The sequence below is a fragment of the Perca fluviatilis genome, chromosome 9 (genome assembly GCF_010015445.1).
Source record: "Perca fluviatilis chromosome 9, GENO_Pfluv_1.0, whole genome shotgun sequence".
Lineage (NCBI taxonomy): Eukaryota > Metazoa > Chordata > Actinopteri > Perciformes > Percidae > Perca > Perca fluviatilis.
Genome location: NC_053120.1, coordinates 2,645,401 through 2,662,387, shown reverse-complemented (window position 1 = coordinate 2,662,387; position 16,987 = coordinate 2,645,401). Strand labels below are relative to the sequence as shown.

At 37.3% G+C, this 16,987-nt stretch overlaps 2 protein-coding genes across 2 annotated transcripts; both read left to right on the top strand.

The window, feature by feature from the left end:
* The first annotated feature begins 3,298 nt into the window (after positions 1 to 3,298).
* LOC120565583 (L-selectin-like) lies at positions 3,299 to 7,859 on the top strand. The gene is made up of 4 exons (XM_039811486.1): positions 3,299 to 3,329; positions 6,227 to 6,267; positions 7,330 to 7,701; positions 7,855 to 7,859. Coding segments are annotated over exons 1-4 (420 nt in total). The 5' UTR covers positions 3,299 to 3,327.
* A 357-nt stretch (positions 7,860 to 8,216) lies between these two features.
* Positions 8,217 to 10,072, top strand: LOC120565582 (macrophage mannose receptor 1-like). The gene is made up of 3 exons (XM_039811485.1): positions 8,217 to 8,265; positions 8,365 to 8,601; positions 9,732 to 10,072. Exons 1-3 carry the CDS (start codon positions 8,217 to 8,219, stop codon positions 10,070 to 10,072), a joined length of 627 nt encoding a protein of 208 aa, XP_039667419.1.
* Positions 10,073 to 16,987: the final 6,915 nt, after the last annotated feature.

Below are 16,987 nucleotides of genomic sequence, written 5' to 3'. Positions count from 1 at the left end.
TCAGGGGGAGAGATGTGACAGCAGATATTAAACTGAGGATGTAATCCTGGAACATGAATGATTACCATTTGTTATTTTCTGAAGTCTTTGTTAATTTCTCTTAAAGTGTCAAGTTCTGGTGAATATCTGATGGTTATATTTTGTAAAATCTGATTCTGATGATCAAATTGTTTCTTGAGTTTTATGTAACCAAAGAATAGTTTTCTCTGAGTCTAAATAAACTGTTAAACCACAGAGTGGTCCTCTTTTTTCACTAACCCAAAATCCTCTTATCACATCATGAAACTGGGTCTGTGTGTACTGGGTCTGTGTGTACTGGGTCTGTGTGTTACTGGGTCTCTGTGTGTACTGGGTCTGTGTGTACTGGGTCTGTGTGTTTACTGGGTCTGTGTGTGTACTGGGTCTGTGTGTGTACTGGGTCTGTGTGTACTGGGTCTGTGTGTGTACTGGGTCTGTGTGTGTACTGGGTCTGTGTGTGTACTGGGTCTGTGTGTAATTGGGTCTGTGTGTTACTGGGTCCTGTGTGTACTGTTGTGTGTACTGGGTCTGTGTTGTACTGGTCTGTGTGTTACTGTCTTGTATATGTTTGTGTACTGTCTGTGTGTTACTCTGTGTTACTGGGTCTGTGTGTACTGTCTGTGTGTACTGGTCTCTGTGTGTACTGGGTCTGTGTGTATTTTGTGTTTACTGGGTCTGTGTGTGTACTGGGTCTTGTGTGTACTGGGTCTGTGTGTTATGGGTGTGTAATTGGTCTGTGTGTACTGGGTCTGTGTGTTTACTGGGTCTGTGTGTTACTGGGTCTGTGTGTACTGGGTCTGTGTGTTTACTGGGTCTGTGTATTGGAATGAAGTAATTAAATAAAGTATTATTATTTCCATCTCCTTCTTAACACCAACATGTAAATGCATTCTCAAATGTTTAACACGTTAATTTAATGTCACAACTTTAAATAAAACCAGCTAGTTGTTACTTTGGTTATTTCCTCCTCCCAGAACAGACAGGATCCAGGAGAGTTTTGCAGTAACTGCATGGCCAAATTAATCTGAACACACAAGTTACTGTATGACCGGTTACTGCCCAGCAAAAGGCTATTTTATTTATGAGTATGAGTGGTCCTCTTTTTTCACTAACCCAAAATCCTGTTATCACATCATGAAACTGGGTCTGTGTGTGTACTGGGTCTCTGTGTGTACTGGGTCTGTGTGTACTGGGTCTGTGTGTGTACTGGGTCTTGTGTGTACTGGGTCTCTGTGTGTACTGGGTCCTGTGTGTACTGGGTCTCTGTGTGTACTGGGTCTGTGTATATTGGGTCTGTGTGTTACTGGGTCTGTGTACTGTCTGTTGTACTGGTTCTGTGTGTACTGGGTCTGTGTGTTACTGGGTTGTGTGTACTGGGTCTGTGTGTGTACTGGGTCTGTGTTACTGGGTCTTGTGTGTACTGGGTCTCTGTGTGTACTGGGTCTGTGTGTGTTACTGGGTCCATGTGTTACTGGGTCTGTGTGTTACTGGGTCTCTGTGTGTACTTGGTCTGTGTTTACTGGTCTGTGTTGTACTGGGTCTGTGTGTGTACTGGGTCTGTGTGTACTGGGTCTATGTGTGTACTGGGTCTGTGTGTGTGTACTCTGTGTACTGGGTCTGTGTGTGTACTGGGTCTCTGTGTGTACTGGGTCTGTGTGTGTACTGGGTCTGTGTGTGTACTGGGTCCATGTGTGTACTGGGTCTGTGTGTGTACTGGGTCCATGTGTGTACTGGGTCTGTGTGTGTACTTGGGTCCATGTGTTACTGGGTCTGTGTGTTACTGGTCTCTGTGTTACTGTTTGTGTACTGGGTCTGTGTGTGTACTGGGTCCATGTGTGTACTGGGTCTGTGTGTGTACTGGGTCTGTGTGTGTACTGGGTCTGTGTGTGTACTGGGTCTGTGTGTTACTGGGTCTGTGTGTGTACTGGGTCTGTGTGTGTACTGGGTCTCTGTGTGTACTGGGTCTGTGTGTGTACTGGGTCTGTGTGTGTACTGGGTCTGTGTGTGTACTGGGTCTGTGTGTGTACTGGGTCTCTGTGTTAACCTTAAAACAAATATGAAGGTGCTTGAGTGACATTTACCCATTACAGAATAAAGAAGTCAGTGATGTGGCCGGTCTTCAAAGCTCTGCTGGGGTTATTAACAACTAGATAAAGAACAGAAGGGGGGGGGGGCATGTCTGGCGACCACGCCTAGATGTGGCGGCGTACTTATCAACTACACGATGTACAACTGCAGATCGTTTGTAATGAAGCTGGGACAGAGAAGATTCGACTGACATAGATCAGTGATGGAGTTTCTGCCCTCGTGATGTCCCTGAAGGTATCTGGGAGGAAATGTAGCCCGCGGTGGGTTGCTATGGAGACTGACTCGCGGCCGGACTCCGTTCAACCCTCCTGTTGTCACCACCATTTAATAAACACTATATAGGGAATAGAGAGGGAGGAAATGAGGGAACGGCTTCCAACACAGCTAAAGATATTTGACTTTTTCCAAAATAAAAGCCCTCCTGATGTCCTCGGGTCAAATCTGACCTGTTTTCAAAAAGTTTATATATCAGAAATTTGGGTATCTTTTCAACGAAATTGTCAAAATAAATTAGGTGGATGGTTTCATACAACCATTACTCATTACTACATTACTATACTCCAAGTTAAATAAATGATCAGTTCACTACTTTCATTGAATATGGATGTTTTATTCAATTTTATAGCTATGATGATCAAAGAACATTGCAAAAAATTGACAGAAAATGTTGGAAAAAACAAGAAAAAGTGCAAAAAAATCGACAATAACATCGGAAATTTGTGACAAAAAAATTGGAAAAAAGTGACAGAAACATCTGAAAAAGGTGACAAATTATTTTTTCAAAAAGTGACAAAAACATCAACAAAAAAAGTTTTAATTTGAAATGTTCACCCAGAAAAACCAAACCAAAGCCTGCATGGTGGAGGGTAAGACAAGCCGAGGGTTAATCCAGGCCTTTCTATCAGCGTTAGGGGATCAGAACCTGGTCTGAGGTCCACAGGGATGCAAATGGGCCACATCAGCTCTCTTTGGGTTCACTGCAGACCAGCACTAACAAATTAGACTGAACATATCTCCCTCAGAAGTCAAGGATAAGAGCAGGCTTTGTTTTTGCCGTTCAGTTTCGGGATGTTCATGTAAATCACGTGTGTCAAACTCAAAGGAATACAAATATTTTAATATTCAAATGACAGCCAGAGAGTATGAAGAGGATTAATAAAGTGTTGAGAGCACAGAGAGGGAGAACCATCAGAGCAGAGAGAAGCTGTGGACATTCACAAGATGTAAGTTATAAACTATATAAGTTATATAAGTTATTAACTATATAAGTTATATAAGTTATTAACTATATAAGTTATATAAGTTATAAACTATATAAGTTATTAACTATATAAGTTATATAAGTTATTAACTATATAAGTTATATAAGTTATAAACTATATAAGTTATTAACTATATAAGTTATATAAGTTATTAACTATATAAGTTATATAAGTTATAAACTATATAAGTTATTAACTATATAAGTTATATAAGTTATTAACTATATAAGTTATATAAGTTATAAACTATATAAGTTATTAACTATATAAGTTATATAAGTTATTAACTATATAAGTTATATAAGTTATAAACTATATAAGTTATTAACTATATAAGTTATATAAGTTATTAACTATATAAGTTATATAAGTTATTAACTATATAAGTTATATAAGTTATTAACTATATAAGTTATATAAGTTATTAACTATATAAGTTATATAAGTTATAAACTATATAAGTTATATAAGTTATCGACTACTTTTTATTTTTCTGGCTCAAAATTTACTTCTTTGTTTCCAACGTTGTGGTCGTCTTTTTCGACAATTCTGTCGCTTTTCAGCAAAGTTTTTTACACGTTTTTTTGTCACTTCTTTGTCATGTCTTTGTCACAATTTTTCCAGCGCTTTTTTAAAACTTTTTTGTCGTTATTTAATAATTCTTTTCTCTCCAGATGCTATAAAATTGACTAAAACACCCAAATTCAATGAACATGGTGAGCTGATCTTTTATGTAACTTGTGCAGAGCATCATATATGGAACCATCCATGTTATTTTTTGACAATTTGGTTGAAAGAAACCCAAATTTCTGATGTAGAAACATTTTGAATATGGGTCAGATTTGAACAAAAGGAGGTTTAATGTTTGTAAAGATGTAAGTTATAAACTATATAAGTTATATAAGTTATAAACTATATAAGTTATATAAGATATAAACTATATAAGTTATAAACTATATAAGTTATATAAGTTATAAACTATATAAGTTATATAAGTTATAAACTATATAAGTTATAAACTATATAAGTTATATAAGTTATAAACTATATAAGTTATAAACTATATAAGTTATATAAGTTATAAACTATATAAGTTATATAAGATATAAACTATATAAGTTATAAACTATATAAGTTATATAAGTTATAAACTATATAAGTTATAAACTATATAAGTTATATAAGTTATAAACTATATAAGTTATAAACTATATAAGTTATAAACTATATAAGTTATAAACTCGGCTGTTTGATTTCACATCTTAATGTCTGTGTTGTCGTCCCGTTGACCGTTGAGCTACTTTTTATTTTTCTGGGTCAAAATTTACTTCTTTTGTTTTCAACGTTGTGGTCGTCTTTTTCGACATTTCTGTCACTTTTCCCCAAGGTTTTATAAACTTTTTTTTGTCACTTCTTAACGATGTTTTTGTCACGTTTTTCCGGCGCTTTTTTCACGTTTTTTTAATGTTTCCCCCCCCACATTTTTTAAGCTATTTCTGACATTTTTGTAATTCTTTTCAACGTTCATTTATCATTTTCATCACTTTTTCTTTCTCCAAATGTTATAAAATCGACTAAAACACCCAAATTCAATGAAAGTACTGAGCTGATCTTTTCTTGAACATTTTGTTTTTTTTATTTTTTTCCAGCTTCCGGCACTTTTTGTTGAAATAGTTTTTAGTTTTGTGGCTTTTTTTGAAGTTTTTTTTGAAGTTTTGATGCTTTTTTTGATATTTTTATTGCTTTTTTGTCACTTTGTTTGACTGATTGTCACTTGTAATTTTTTCGACATTTTTGGTACTTTTACGTTTGATGCTTTTTTCCCACAACTACCAACTTATACCACGAGTTTTACACTTATTCTTGGAATTCAGGGTCAGTCAACCTAATTTCTGAGTTTAAAAAGCAGAAATATGCTATAAAAATGAATAAAACCACCCAAAATTCAATTAAAATAGTGAACTGATTCTTCATTTTACTTGAGAAGAGCGTTTTATACAACCATCCATGTTCATTTTAGGATATTTGGTTGAAAGAAATCCAAATGTATGATGTAGAGATGTTTTCAAAATGGATCAAATATTCAACGTAATACTGCATGTGTAAAATCTGACTAATGTAATAATAAGGTTTCCAGTTTTCCTTCAAACTCTTTTTGTTTATTTCTCAATATTTAAGTTATCTTCTCTGATACATCCGGGGTCCTCAAACGTATCACTCAAAGGTCTCCATCTAAAAAACTATACGCTCTAACAAATTTATTTATTATTATTTGACAGGACAGCTTAGACTTGAAAGGAGAGGGGGGGGGGTGATATGCAGCAAAGGGCCACAGGTCAGAATTGAGCCTGACACACACACACACACACACACACAGAGACACAGACACAGACACACACACGGGAACATTATTATGCAATTTGAAATGTAAAAAACAGAAATAGTCAACAGTGTAACACCTTGAACTGTTTCCTGTTGGACATTGTGTATTTGAGTTAAAGGAAATAATATGAAAACTATATGAATATGTTGGTGGAGTGAGAGGGAATCGGACAGAAGAACAGTCTGTCTTTATGTTTAGGGATACAGAGTATCACCCAGTCCCTCAGGATGCAAATCAGAGATTTAACTATTCATCACATTCAGCTGCATCGCAAAGAGAAACTTCCAGGTTTTCAACCTGGACTCTCTATGTGTTTGGAGAATGCAAATGTCACAGTTCAAGGTGTTACACTGTTGTTGTTTAACGTTTTTGTAACCTCAATGAATGCAATATCTTTTCCAAAACTCAGTGAGTAATCATGTAAAATAATCCTGATTTCATACCAAAAATAACTGTGTTTATTACCATCTAACAGGGTGAAGATGCAGTGGAGTCTGTTTGTGTTCATTGTGATGGGTAAGTGGATCATCTGGACAGCTCACTCCTCATCAACTCCAAGTCACATTTCAGTTAAGAAAATGGTTTGATTTATAAACGGTAATTTAGTTTTTTTTCAACCTGGATTTTCCTGTGTGTGGCTGACAGACTCAGATTATTATTCTAAGTATCTGACAACATTATGGGATGGATCCCTACAGAGATAGACCTTTTAGTTAAAGAGTAAGATCCTTTTAGTTTAACATGAAACAGCCCCGAAATCACCATCACCAAACTCCACCAGACTCCATGTAAATAATCAGGACTTTTAGCGTGTATAGAGCCAGCATATCTCCACCAGACTCCATGTAAATAATCAGGACTTTTAGCGTGTATAGAGCCAGCATATCTCCACCAGACTCCATGTAAATAATCAGGACTTTTAGCGTGTATAGAGCCAGCATATCTCCACCAGACTCCATGTAAATAATCAGGACTTTTAGCGTGTATAGAGCCAGTATATCTCCACCAGACTCCATGTTAATAATCAGGACTTTTAGCGTGTATAGAGCCCGCATATCTCCACATGTAAATGGGTGAATTAAGGGTTTATTTCAACCAAACCAGAGTGGTGATTGTTGGAACAGTGGAAAGATGAACCAAGATGGCTTTTGGTAGTTTTAATTAGTTTCTGTCCACTTTGAATGAAGTGTGTTTTACGATGATAAAAGTCATGATTATTTACATGGAGTCTGGTGGGTTTAGCGAACACAATTTTGCGGATGTTTTTATATTTAAAAAAAATAGATCTTTTTATTTTGTTTCTGTTACAGGACCACATTTTTTATAGCATATAGCATATGCTACCATGTTAGCATATGCTAGCATGTTAACAAAGTAAGTCTGGTGTAGTTTGGTGATGGTGATTTTGGGGCTATTTCATGTTAAACAAAAAGGATCTTACTCTTTAACATCAGTCACTTAGACATAAAAACATGGGAAATAGAGTCCAGGTTTAAAAACAAAACAACGTTACCTTTTAATGAACAGATGCTTGTCTAGCTCTCAGCTCCATCACTGCAGTTTCTTCTCTGTTATCAGGTCAGTGTTCCTCCATTGGGGGTCACCTCTATGACTACCACTTCATTGGAGAGAATAAGACCTGGAAAGAAGCCCAGGAGTATTGCAGAACGTACCACACTGACCTGGCCACAGTGGCTAACCAGACAGACATGAAGAGACTCCACAACCATCCAAAGTATCAAGTAGGAGCCTGGATTGGGCTGCATGAAAACACAACAAACATCGTGTGGCGCTGGTCTCAGCAAGAGGTGGAGTTCAACGAGAGTGAGAGTAACTGGTATCAAGGACAGCCAAATAATGTAGACGATCATCAGATCTGTGTGAGGATGAATGGTGGGACATGGGATGACGACCATTGTTCTAACAGCTATGAATTTATCTGCTATGACGGTGAGAATATGTGGCGCATAGAGTCTGTTCTCCCTTAAAAAACTCCCCCAGAAGTGGTTTGTTCCAGCATCATTCTGACCTATATTTATGTTTGTAGTGGTGGCGCCCTCTAGTGGCCGTAGTAGTTCTGATTTTTGTCCCCCCTCCCTCTAGTCTGACCCACAGGAGAGTTTTTCGGCCTCATATCTAAACCAGAGAAGGTAACGGTCGAGTTTTAAACACGTCAGTAACGTTGTGAAGACGTGACTTCACTTCCTGAAGGTTACTACGTGATGCAGAACGTGACGTAGCTCCGTTTGTTCCCTAAAGTTAAAATAAACTCTTTTGCTTTTTTCTTTTCAAACGGGAATGAACCCTGGTCTCCTGGGTGGAAGTCTTGTTTGTTTGACCCCCCGCGTCCTTACCAGGACATTTGGCGCTCTGATACTTCCTCACCTTACTTCCTGCTTTGCTCCCGTTAGAACTACTACGACCACTAGAGGGCGCCGCCACTAGAAACCTGAATATAGGTCAGAATGATGCTGGAACAGACCACTTCTGGGGGAGTTTTATCAGGGGAGGACGGTCTCTGAATTGATATCACATTATTGTTTTGAAATAAGAATAATGTAGGATTTTATGAGATTAAATGAAAACTAAAAGGTTTGTCTGTGTGTTCTACAGAACACAAGAAATCTGGCAATCCATTTCATATCAGTGGCTCTGAGATGAACTGGACAGACGCTCAGAGCTACTGCAGAAAACATTACACTGACCTGATCAGTGGAGTCAAACAGCTAAAAGACTTCAAGACACAGTGCCAGAATGATGCAAAGGGATGTTTCTGGATCGGCCTGTTCAGAGACTCTTTCTGGAGTTGGTCAGATGGGAGAAGTTTCTCTTTCAGATCCTGGGATCAAGGTCAACCTAACAGGAAATGTGCTACGACTACGTTAGATGGAAAATGGAGCTCAGATGACTGTGATAATAAAAAACCCTTCTTCTGCAACAAGGGTGAGTTTATCAGAAGGTCTGTCTAACGGTACTGTACATCTATATCTGTTTAATAATTTACTTTATTTATTAGTTTATTATAAGAATTATGGCCGCATGGTATCAGTCAGAATCAGAATCAGGTTGATTGGCCAGGTTTTGCGTAGACAAAAGGAGGAATTTGACTCCGACTAATCTTTGCTCGAGAACACTCACTTAACTATTATATATATATATATATATATATATATATATATATATATATATATATATATATATATATATATAGTATAATTAAAGAATAAAAGCCAGAAATGACAGTTAGAAATATAAAGAAAGTACTGTTAAGTATACAATATAACTTACAGATTTACAAAAAATATACAGTAGCAATTGAAAAGAGAGAAGGAATGGTACAATATCAATCCGAGAGTTAAGATTTAAGTATTAATATAAATATAAATATAGTGCAAGGCAGTTCGGTGCAATGGTCATATATATGAGGTTCATCGTTGGTGAATATCTTGATAATGATGTAACTCACGATAAATAAAATAATTTCCAAATTTCTTTTGTTGAACAAATTGGATGTTGAAAAGTCAGCACTAAAAATAGAAAAACAGTTATATTTTAAAGTGCAGTTTTCTGCTGAGATTTTACTTTCATCTGCATAATCTTTTAGGCTGACTTTACAGTCTTTTAAAAGGCTGTAGCGAGCTCCATTTTATAGTTAGAAAGAAGATGAAGACGATAGTAGAATCATTAAAACATAGATGATGATCTAAGGAATCCATTTAGTTCCACATGTTAAGTTGTTGGGAAGGTTTTTAAGAAGTTTCTCTAAACATAATATGTTAACATAACATAACAATAATGACGTTAAATCAAACCCTCTGGTGTAATATTGCTTCATCACAATATATATAATCTAATGTTACAGCTGTTTTATGAACTGTCCTGTGTTTTTCTCCACGGAGCATTTGGGTCTCTGGCACTAATTGACTCCGCCCCTGACTGACTGGCTCCGCCCCTGATTAACTCTCCTTCTCCCCTGACAGATTTAGTGATCCTGATCAACCAGAGCATGATCTGGGAGGATGCGTTATACTACTGCAGAGATCACTATGTCGACCTCGTCTCCATCACCAACCTGGACCAGCAGCTCTGGGTCCAGGAGAGAGCCAAGATGGCCTCCACTCCCTACGTGTGGCTGGGTCTGCGCTACACCTGCACTCTGGACTTCTGGTTCTGGGTCAGTGAAGAGACGGTCCGCTACAAGAACTGGGGCCCCGGCCAGTCTGGGGACGACTGCAACATGTCTGGAGCCATGGACCGAAATGGAACTTGGGTCAAACTGATCGATGATGACCACAAGCTTAACTTCATCTGTTCCAAGTAAAAACCAGCAGAATGTAACTAAGTACATTTACTCAAGTACTTTACTTCAGTCATAATGCTGTTGAGATGACGTACTTTACTTAAATCTCAAAGTTAATATTTTAAGAAAAAAAGTAATATTTTGGGAAAAAGTCGTAATATGTAAAATGTTGTAATATTTCACGTAAAAAAAATACGTGAAATTACTCATTTACTCACTTCACAAGTCGTAATTTAGATCTTTTCCTTTACATTTTAACAGCATAGGATTAATACTTTAACTTAAGTTATGGATGTGTTTTATTAATTTACTCACTTTGTTTGCAGTGGTGTGACGTTGACATACTGTGTGTCCTCCTCTTAAAACGTCGTAACATTTAAAGAAAAAATGTCGTAATAGTTTAGTAAATAATTCGTAATATTTCCGAAAAAAAGTTATAATATTACAACTAAAAAGTCGTAATATTTCAAGTAAAAAAGTTGTAATATTTTGGGAAATAAGTCAATATTTCAAGTGAAAAAGTCGTAATATTTCAAGAAAAAAAGTTATAATATTTTCAGGAAGAAAGTGGTAATATAAATCTTTTACTTTTATTTTTATTTTACTTTACATTTTAACAGTCGTAATATTTCAGAAAAAAGTCATAATATTTCAAGAAAAAAAGTACTGATATTTAAAGTAAAAAATGTCGTAATATTTTGGGAAAACAGTTGTAAAATTTTGGGAGAAATTTCGTAATTTTTCATGCAAAAAAGTCTTAATATTTTGGGAAATAAGTCGTAATATTTAAAGTTAAAAAAATCATAACATTTCAAGTAAAAAAGTCGTAAAATATTTCAAGTCAAAAAGTCGTAACATTTTAAGAAGAAAAGTCATAATATTTCAGGAAGATAGTTGTAATACAGATGTTTTGACATTTTAACAGTGTGGGATTAATACTTTGACTTAAATTAAGGATGTGTTTTATTAATTTACTCACTTTGTTTGCAGTGGTGTGACGTTGACATACTGTGTGTCCTCTGGGATTATTGAATGGCATTCTGGGAAATGTAGGAAACAAACCTGGGTGGGGGGGGAGATGTAAAACAGATTATTACTTATTACTTATATCTCAAAGTATATATTTCAAGAAGAAAAGTCGTAATATTTTGGGAAAAAATACGTAATATTTTGGGAAAAAATACTTAATATTTGAAGTTAAAATTCATACTTTGGGGAAAAAGTCATAATTTCTGGGGGAAAAAGTCATAATTTAACCCTCAGGAACCTAAGGCCATTTTTACAATTACTTTTCCGTCTGGTTTTATTTTCTAAAAAAGCTTGTAAAACATCAACCCTGTTGTCCACAGTCAATCAATGTACATTTTTTTCAGGAAAAACTGGGCTTATTAGCATATTTGTGCTGTAGTGAGGTCAGTTGAATGTAAAAAAGGTTGTATGACCTTAAAAACAAATAAATAAATAAAACGGAAAATGAATCTCACAGATATTTATTGATATCACACACAGAACAATACAAGCTAAGCCAATCTCCTGTCTAAATCAGTTCCCATATGTCTTGGGTGTCAAACTGTGAAGAAATAAACATTATAACTTATAAAGTTTACAAAATATATAAATTTTTTCAAAAAACGTCCAGACGCTTTTGCCAATAATCAAAATAATAATGTAAAATGTATTGATATCACACACAGAGAAATGGTACACAAGAATTATTTTTTTCTAAAACAGTTCTCCTATATATTTGGAGTCATCCAGTGCAAAAATAAACATAATGAACGTTATAACTCATATAAATGACAAACTATTTACATTTCTTCAAAAAAAGGCCCAAATGTATCCCAGATATCTAAACAGTGATGCCATTATTCTCTCTAGAACGGCCATAGACCATAGTTATCTCTCTTTTTCACTTTACTCTTTGTTCTCGCTCTTATTTCCTGGAGTGAACTCTCTTTTCCACTATATACTCTTTGTGTGATGGACCTGCCTTCCCATTGGTTGAAAAACATAGCAAAGCATCATGGGAGATTATAGCAGCCGGTAACACAGAGGTAGCGTCAGAAATGACCGAAAATGTGATAAATTACGGACATCGAGTGGATAAATCTTGGATGTAAGGGTTGGATTTATTGCTGAACAACTCCGAAAAGACGCACGAGTTCCAGGCTGGATAGAAAACCTGTAAAGGCTACGAAGAAAACAAAGACACACCCGTGATGGGTAGCTTCTTAGCTATTAGCAGTTGAAATCGGCTAAAAGCTAGTGGCAGAAATGACCGAAAACAAGATAAATTACGGACATCAAGATAAAGGTCATAATATGTAAGAACAATATAATATTTCAGGTCAAAAAGTTTTAATATTTCAGGAAGAAAGTAGTAATATAGGTCTTTTACTTTACATTTTAACAGTGTGGGATTAATACTTTTACTTAAATTAAGGATGTGTTTTATTAATTTACTCACTTTATTTACAGTGGTGTGAAGTTGACATACTGTGTGTCCTCTGGGATTAATGGCATTCTGGGAAATGTAGGAAACAAACCGCGGGGGGAGAGATGTGACAGCAGATATTAAACTGAGGATGTAATCCTGTAACATGAATGATTACCATTTGTTATTTTCTGAAGTTGTTATTTTTTCTTCCTCTTAAAGTGTCAAGTTCTGGTGAATATCTGATGGTTATATTTTGTAAAATCTGTTTCTGATGATCACATTGTTTATTGAATTTTATGTAACAAAAGAATAGTTTTCTCTGAGTCTAAAGAAACTGTTAAACCACAGAGTGGTCCTCTTTTTTTTACTAACCCAAAGTCCTGTTATCACATCATGGCAGAAACACCATCACTGATTTATTTTAGCCGAATCTTCTCTGTCCGAGCACGGCTACAAACACCGGACCTGCAGCACGTGTCGATCACTACCGAGCCTGTTAGTAACCGGCAGTGTTGCGGCTGTAAGCAGTACAACAAAGTAATGCCGTGAGGGACTGAACACTGAGAGATGCATAAACACACATTCACATTGTATTGCAATGATTTAATCCTCCACACGTAAAATACAAATAATAGTACTGCAGTGACCAAATGTAAAGTTACTTGAGTGAGTCTAAATAAGTGTGTTAGTGCAGCAATAAACAGAAAGTGTTCTTTCCCAGGCTCACCCCCCCTCTGTCAAAGCCCAAAAAACCCAACAGGTGAACAGGTGAACAGGTGAACAGGTGAAGCAAACACATATGTTATCAATTCCACTCAAACTGCGATGAAAACGCGCCCCCCCACCTACAATATAATAATCAATAAATAATATAAATGAGACCATAAACAACATACAGTACGTGGCTCCTACAGGCAGCTACAGACAACGAGATCTTCACCTGTTCAACTATAACTTTAACACACAGTAGGCAAATGTCCTGCTGTTTTTACAGACATGTTGAAGTTGAAGTTGAAAGTTGAAGTTGAAATGTCTGATTCTTTCCATAACCCTGGGACTTTCCTTTGTGATAGTGAAAGTTGGAAAATAAATGTAAAAATACTGCTCAAGAACAGAGCACAATTTTTAAGCAATCGGCCGCTGATGTGGTCAGGCCCCTGGCTCTTACTTATGCTCGTCTGCTCAAGAGTCTTCCAGACAAACCCAGTTCTAAATTCAACCAAATCATCATTAAAATCATGGGAGTCAAATCTTGAATAAAACTGATTCAATTCATCCACCAAGACAGTGTCAGGTTTTTCAGATGTGACCACCCCTTTTTTCTTATCACTCATTCCCACCATAGCCTTAATCCCCCTCCAAGCACAGTAGGCATTTCCATTCTTCAGCTGATCTTCCACCTTATCCTTAAACTGGATTTTGGCCAATTTTATTTCCTTCTTCACCATCATTTGAATCTCTTTTTTTTGGTGCATGTCATTCTGTTGGAAAACAATTTTTTTCTTATTAAGAACGTGCTTAAGTGATCCACTCACCCAGGGTTTATTATTGGGGTATAATGTGATCATCTTTGTGGGAATAATCATTTGCTCACAAAATGTGATGTAGCTTGACACAGTGGAAGTTAGTTTGTCTATATCGGTGCATGTGTCCTTAAAAACATCCCAGTCGGTACTATGAAAGCAGCCATTCAATTCTTTGATGGCATCATCTGTCCATACAGAGACCTCTTTACGCTCAACTTTGCCTCTCTTAAGGGCTGATTGATATACCAGGGCCAGAAAGATGCAGCTATGGTCAGAAGACCCCAGGGGTGACATTGCGTAAGATTTGTAGTCATCTTTAATAGTACCGTAGCAAAAATCTAAAATCTTGCCATGTCTGGTAGGACAGTTTACATATTGATAAAAATGCCCAAGGTATTTCTTAAGAATACACGTACTGTATTAAAATCACCAAGTATAAAATGCAGAGCATCGGGGGAAATGCTTTGTAAACAGTGAAAAAGTTTGGTAATTTCAGCTGCAGCATCTGCTGAGTTGGCTCTTGGGTGGATATATACCAATGTAATGAAAAGTTGGGGAATTTCTCGTGGCAAATAAAATGGACGCAGTGAGACAGATAAAAGTTTGACATGTGGGCTACAGATAGATTCCCTCACTACTAGGGGTGCACCGATCCGACTTTTTCAGTCCCGATACCAATACCGATGCCAGGGCTTTGTGTATCTGTCGATACCCGATACCGATCCGATACTGTTAATGAATTAATAATAAACTGTATACCTTCCTTCCACCATGTGGAAGACACTAAAGGCACCAGACCTTCCTAACTAAACATTACTTTCCTAACTAAGACAAAATAACATAGATGTAATGTATTGAATTCTTATTTATTTGTTATTTAAAAAAGTATTGTGCATTCAAATCGAAAATATAATGTAATCAAACTTCTTAAAATAAATTGAAATACATAATAATGGGCCATCAATAATGGGCCACCTTTATATAGGTTTATAATGGCTTATTCTACTGTCAGGAGTACATAGAATATCACAAAAACATGTTAATGTCATCATGTTTACTAAAAGCTTTGATTAAGGGTTTGCTTGGCTCCACAACATTATACAATAACTTTGTATGAAGGGGAATCCATCAAACAGTTAAAGAAGCTAAACTATTTCAACCGTATTGTGCAAACTGAAAAGTAGTAAAATAAACTCAAATCGAATGAGTAGCCTACACATACAAACAACTTTAACACCGTTTCCCTTTCAAAACTAAATAGTTGTAAGCTAGTACTGTATAACCACTACCTTGGCCACAGGTAAGTTAGGTTGTAGTGTGGTTGTAGTGGGGGACTGAACGGAGCTCCGCTGTCAGCCTCCTTCGCTGTTTGAATAACGTTAGTAGGTTGGAGGACGTATTTCAGCGAGGCGAGACATCTTAAATCCAGAGTTTTAATCATTGCTCTGAACCCGTCTTTCTCAACGGTCTGTAGCGGGACCGGAGGTGGATTGCGTTCATAACGTTGCTCCGCTGCATGCTTGAAGTGACAGGTCTTTAACGTTAGCGCAGTAACGTTAGCACGGCCGAGTAACGTTAGAGTGACGGGCAACAACCGTGGCTAAATTATGTCCGATTTGTTAGAAAGAAAAAAAACTTGGGAACAACAGTACAACAACAACAACTCTCTTGAGCACATGTTGTTCTGGTGTATCTCCGGTCTTTCTTCATCCTCTAGCTAACTTTCTTCTAGGTTCTTGTGCAGTAGCGACCGGAGCCTCTCCCAGCTTAACAGACTGTTCTGCTACCTGGCTAGCTAGGCTAGCAGATGTAATGTTACCCAGCATGCCATTCGGCGGTGTAGCTACATTTTTAAATGTAAAATTATTAGTGTTAGAAACTGTTTAAGTCTCAAATTGTTATATGCTTTGGTGTTTTATCCTTTTAAGAGAGTTAGATGTGGGTTATTAATTGTTGTGTTATAAACTACTACTACTACCATGAGTGAGAAGGGTACGCAGTTAACAGGGGCCCCGGTGCTGCGACGGAGTGTAAAAAAAAAATAAAAACTATTTTTGCAATATCGGGGCCGATATCCGATCCAAATATCGGATCGGTGCACCCCTACTCACTACTATAGTCTTGCACCAGCGTGAGTTGACGTATTGTTACGACCCCGCCTCTGCAGTGCAGGGGAGGTTCCTCCTGCAGGCAGAGGAGGGTCGTTAGTGATTGGAGCCACCTGGGCATGGCAGTATAGACACACGCTCCCTCCTTGTGTTTTTCCAGTCAGCTGTGTGTCTCTGTCTAACCGAATAGGCTGACCAAAGCAATCGATTTCAAGATCCTGGCCCAAGTCGTATTCTTTTAACCAAGTCTCAGTCAAAGCTATAACACAGGCATTCTTATACTCCGGTAAGAATTTAACGTTTGCCTGCAGTTCATCCACTTTATTCCGTAATGATTGCACGTTTCCAAGGATGACAGAGGGAAGTGGCAGGCGGCGCAATCCAGCTCTGCGTAGCCTCCGTCTCACTCCTCCCCTCCGGCCACGCTTCCTCACCCGACCCGCTGCTGTCTCCCGCAATCCGACGGCAGGCCCACGCCGCCTTCCGCATGCTCCACTGCCTCGGCCACGGATCGTCACCCCCAGCATTGTTTGTCGATCGAGACAAGCAGATCCGCACCTGCGAATTTCTGGTGGAATTTCATCGCGAAGTGTCCACGGGGCGGAATTGTTACATTGGATGAGAAAGTCCCGACTGTACTGCAGTCTGTGAGGCGAGTTAGTTCGTTGGTTCACAACAATCTCAAGAGTAAATATGCTCATGAGCACCGTGTTGAACAAATCCATATTAATTCCAAAATATTGGGTTACTCTTAACTATTACTCTTGAATTCCTGCAGCTAATTCAAACATGACAGACGAGATACAAAAGACATTAGACAAAAACAAACACACGCGGCTACTGCTGTATGTCGCCACTCAAAGGC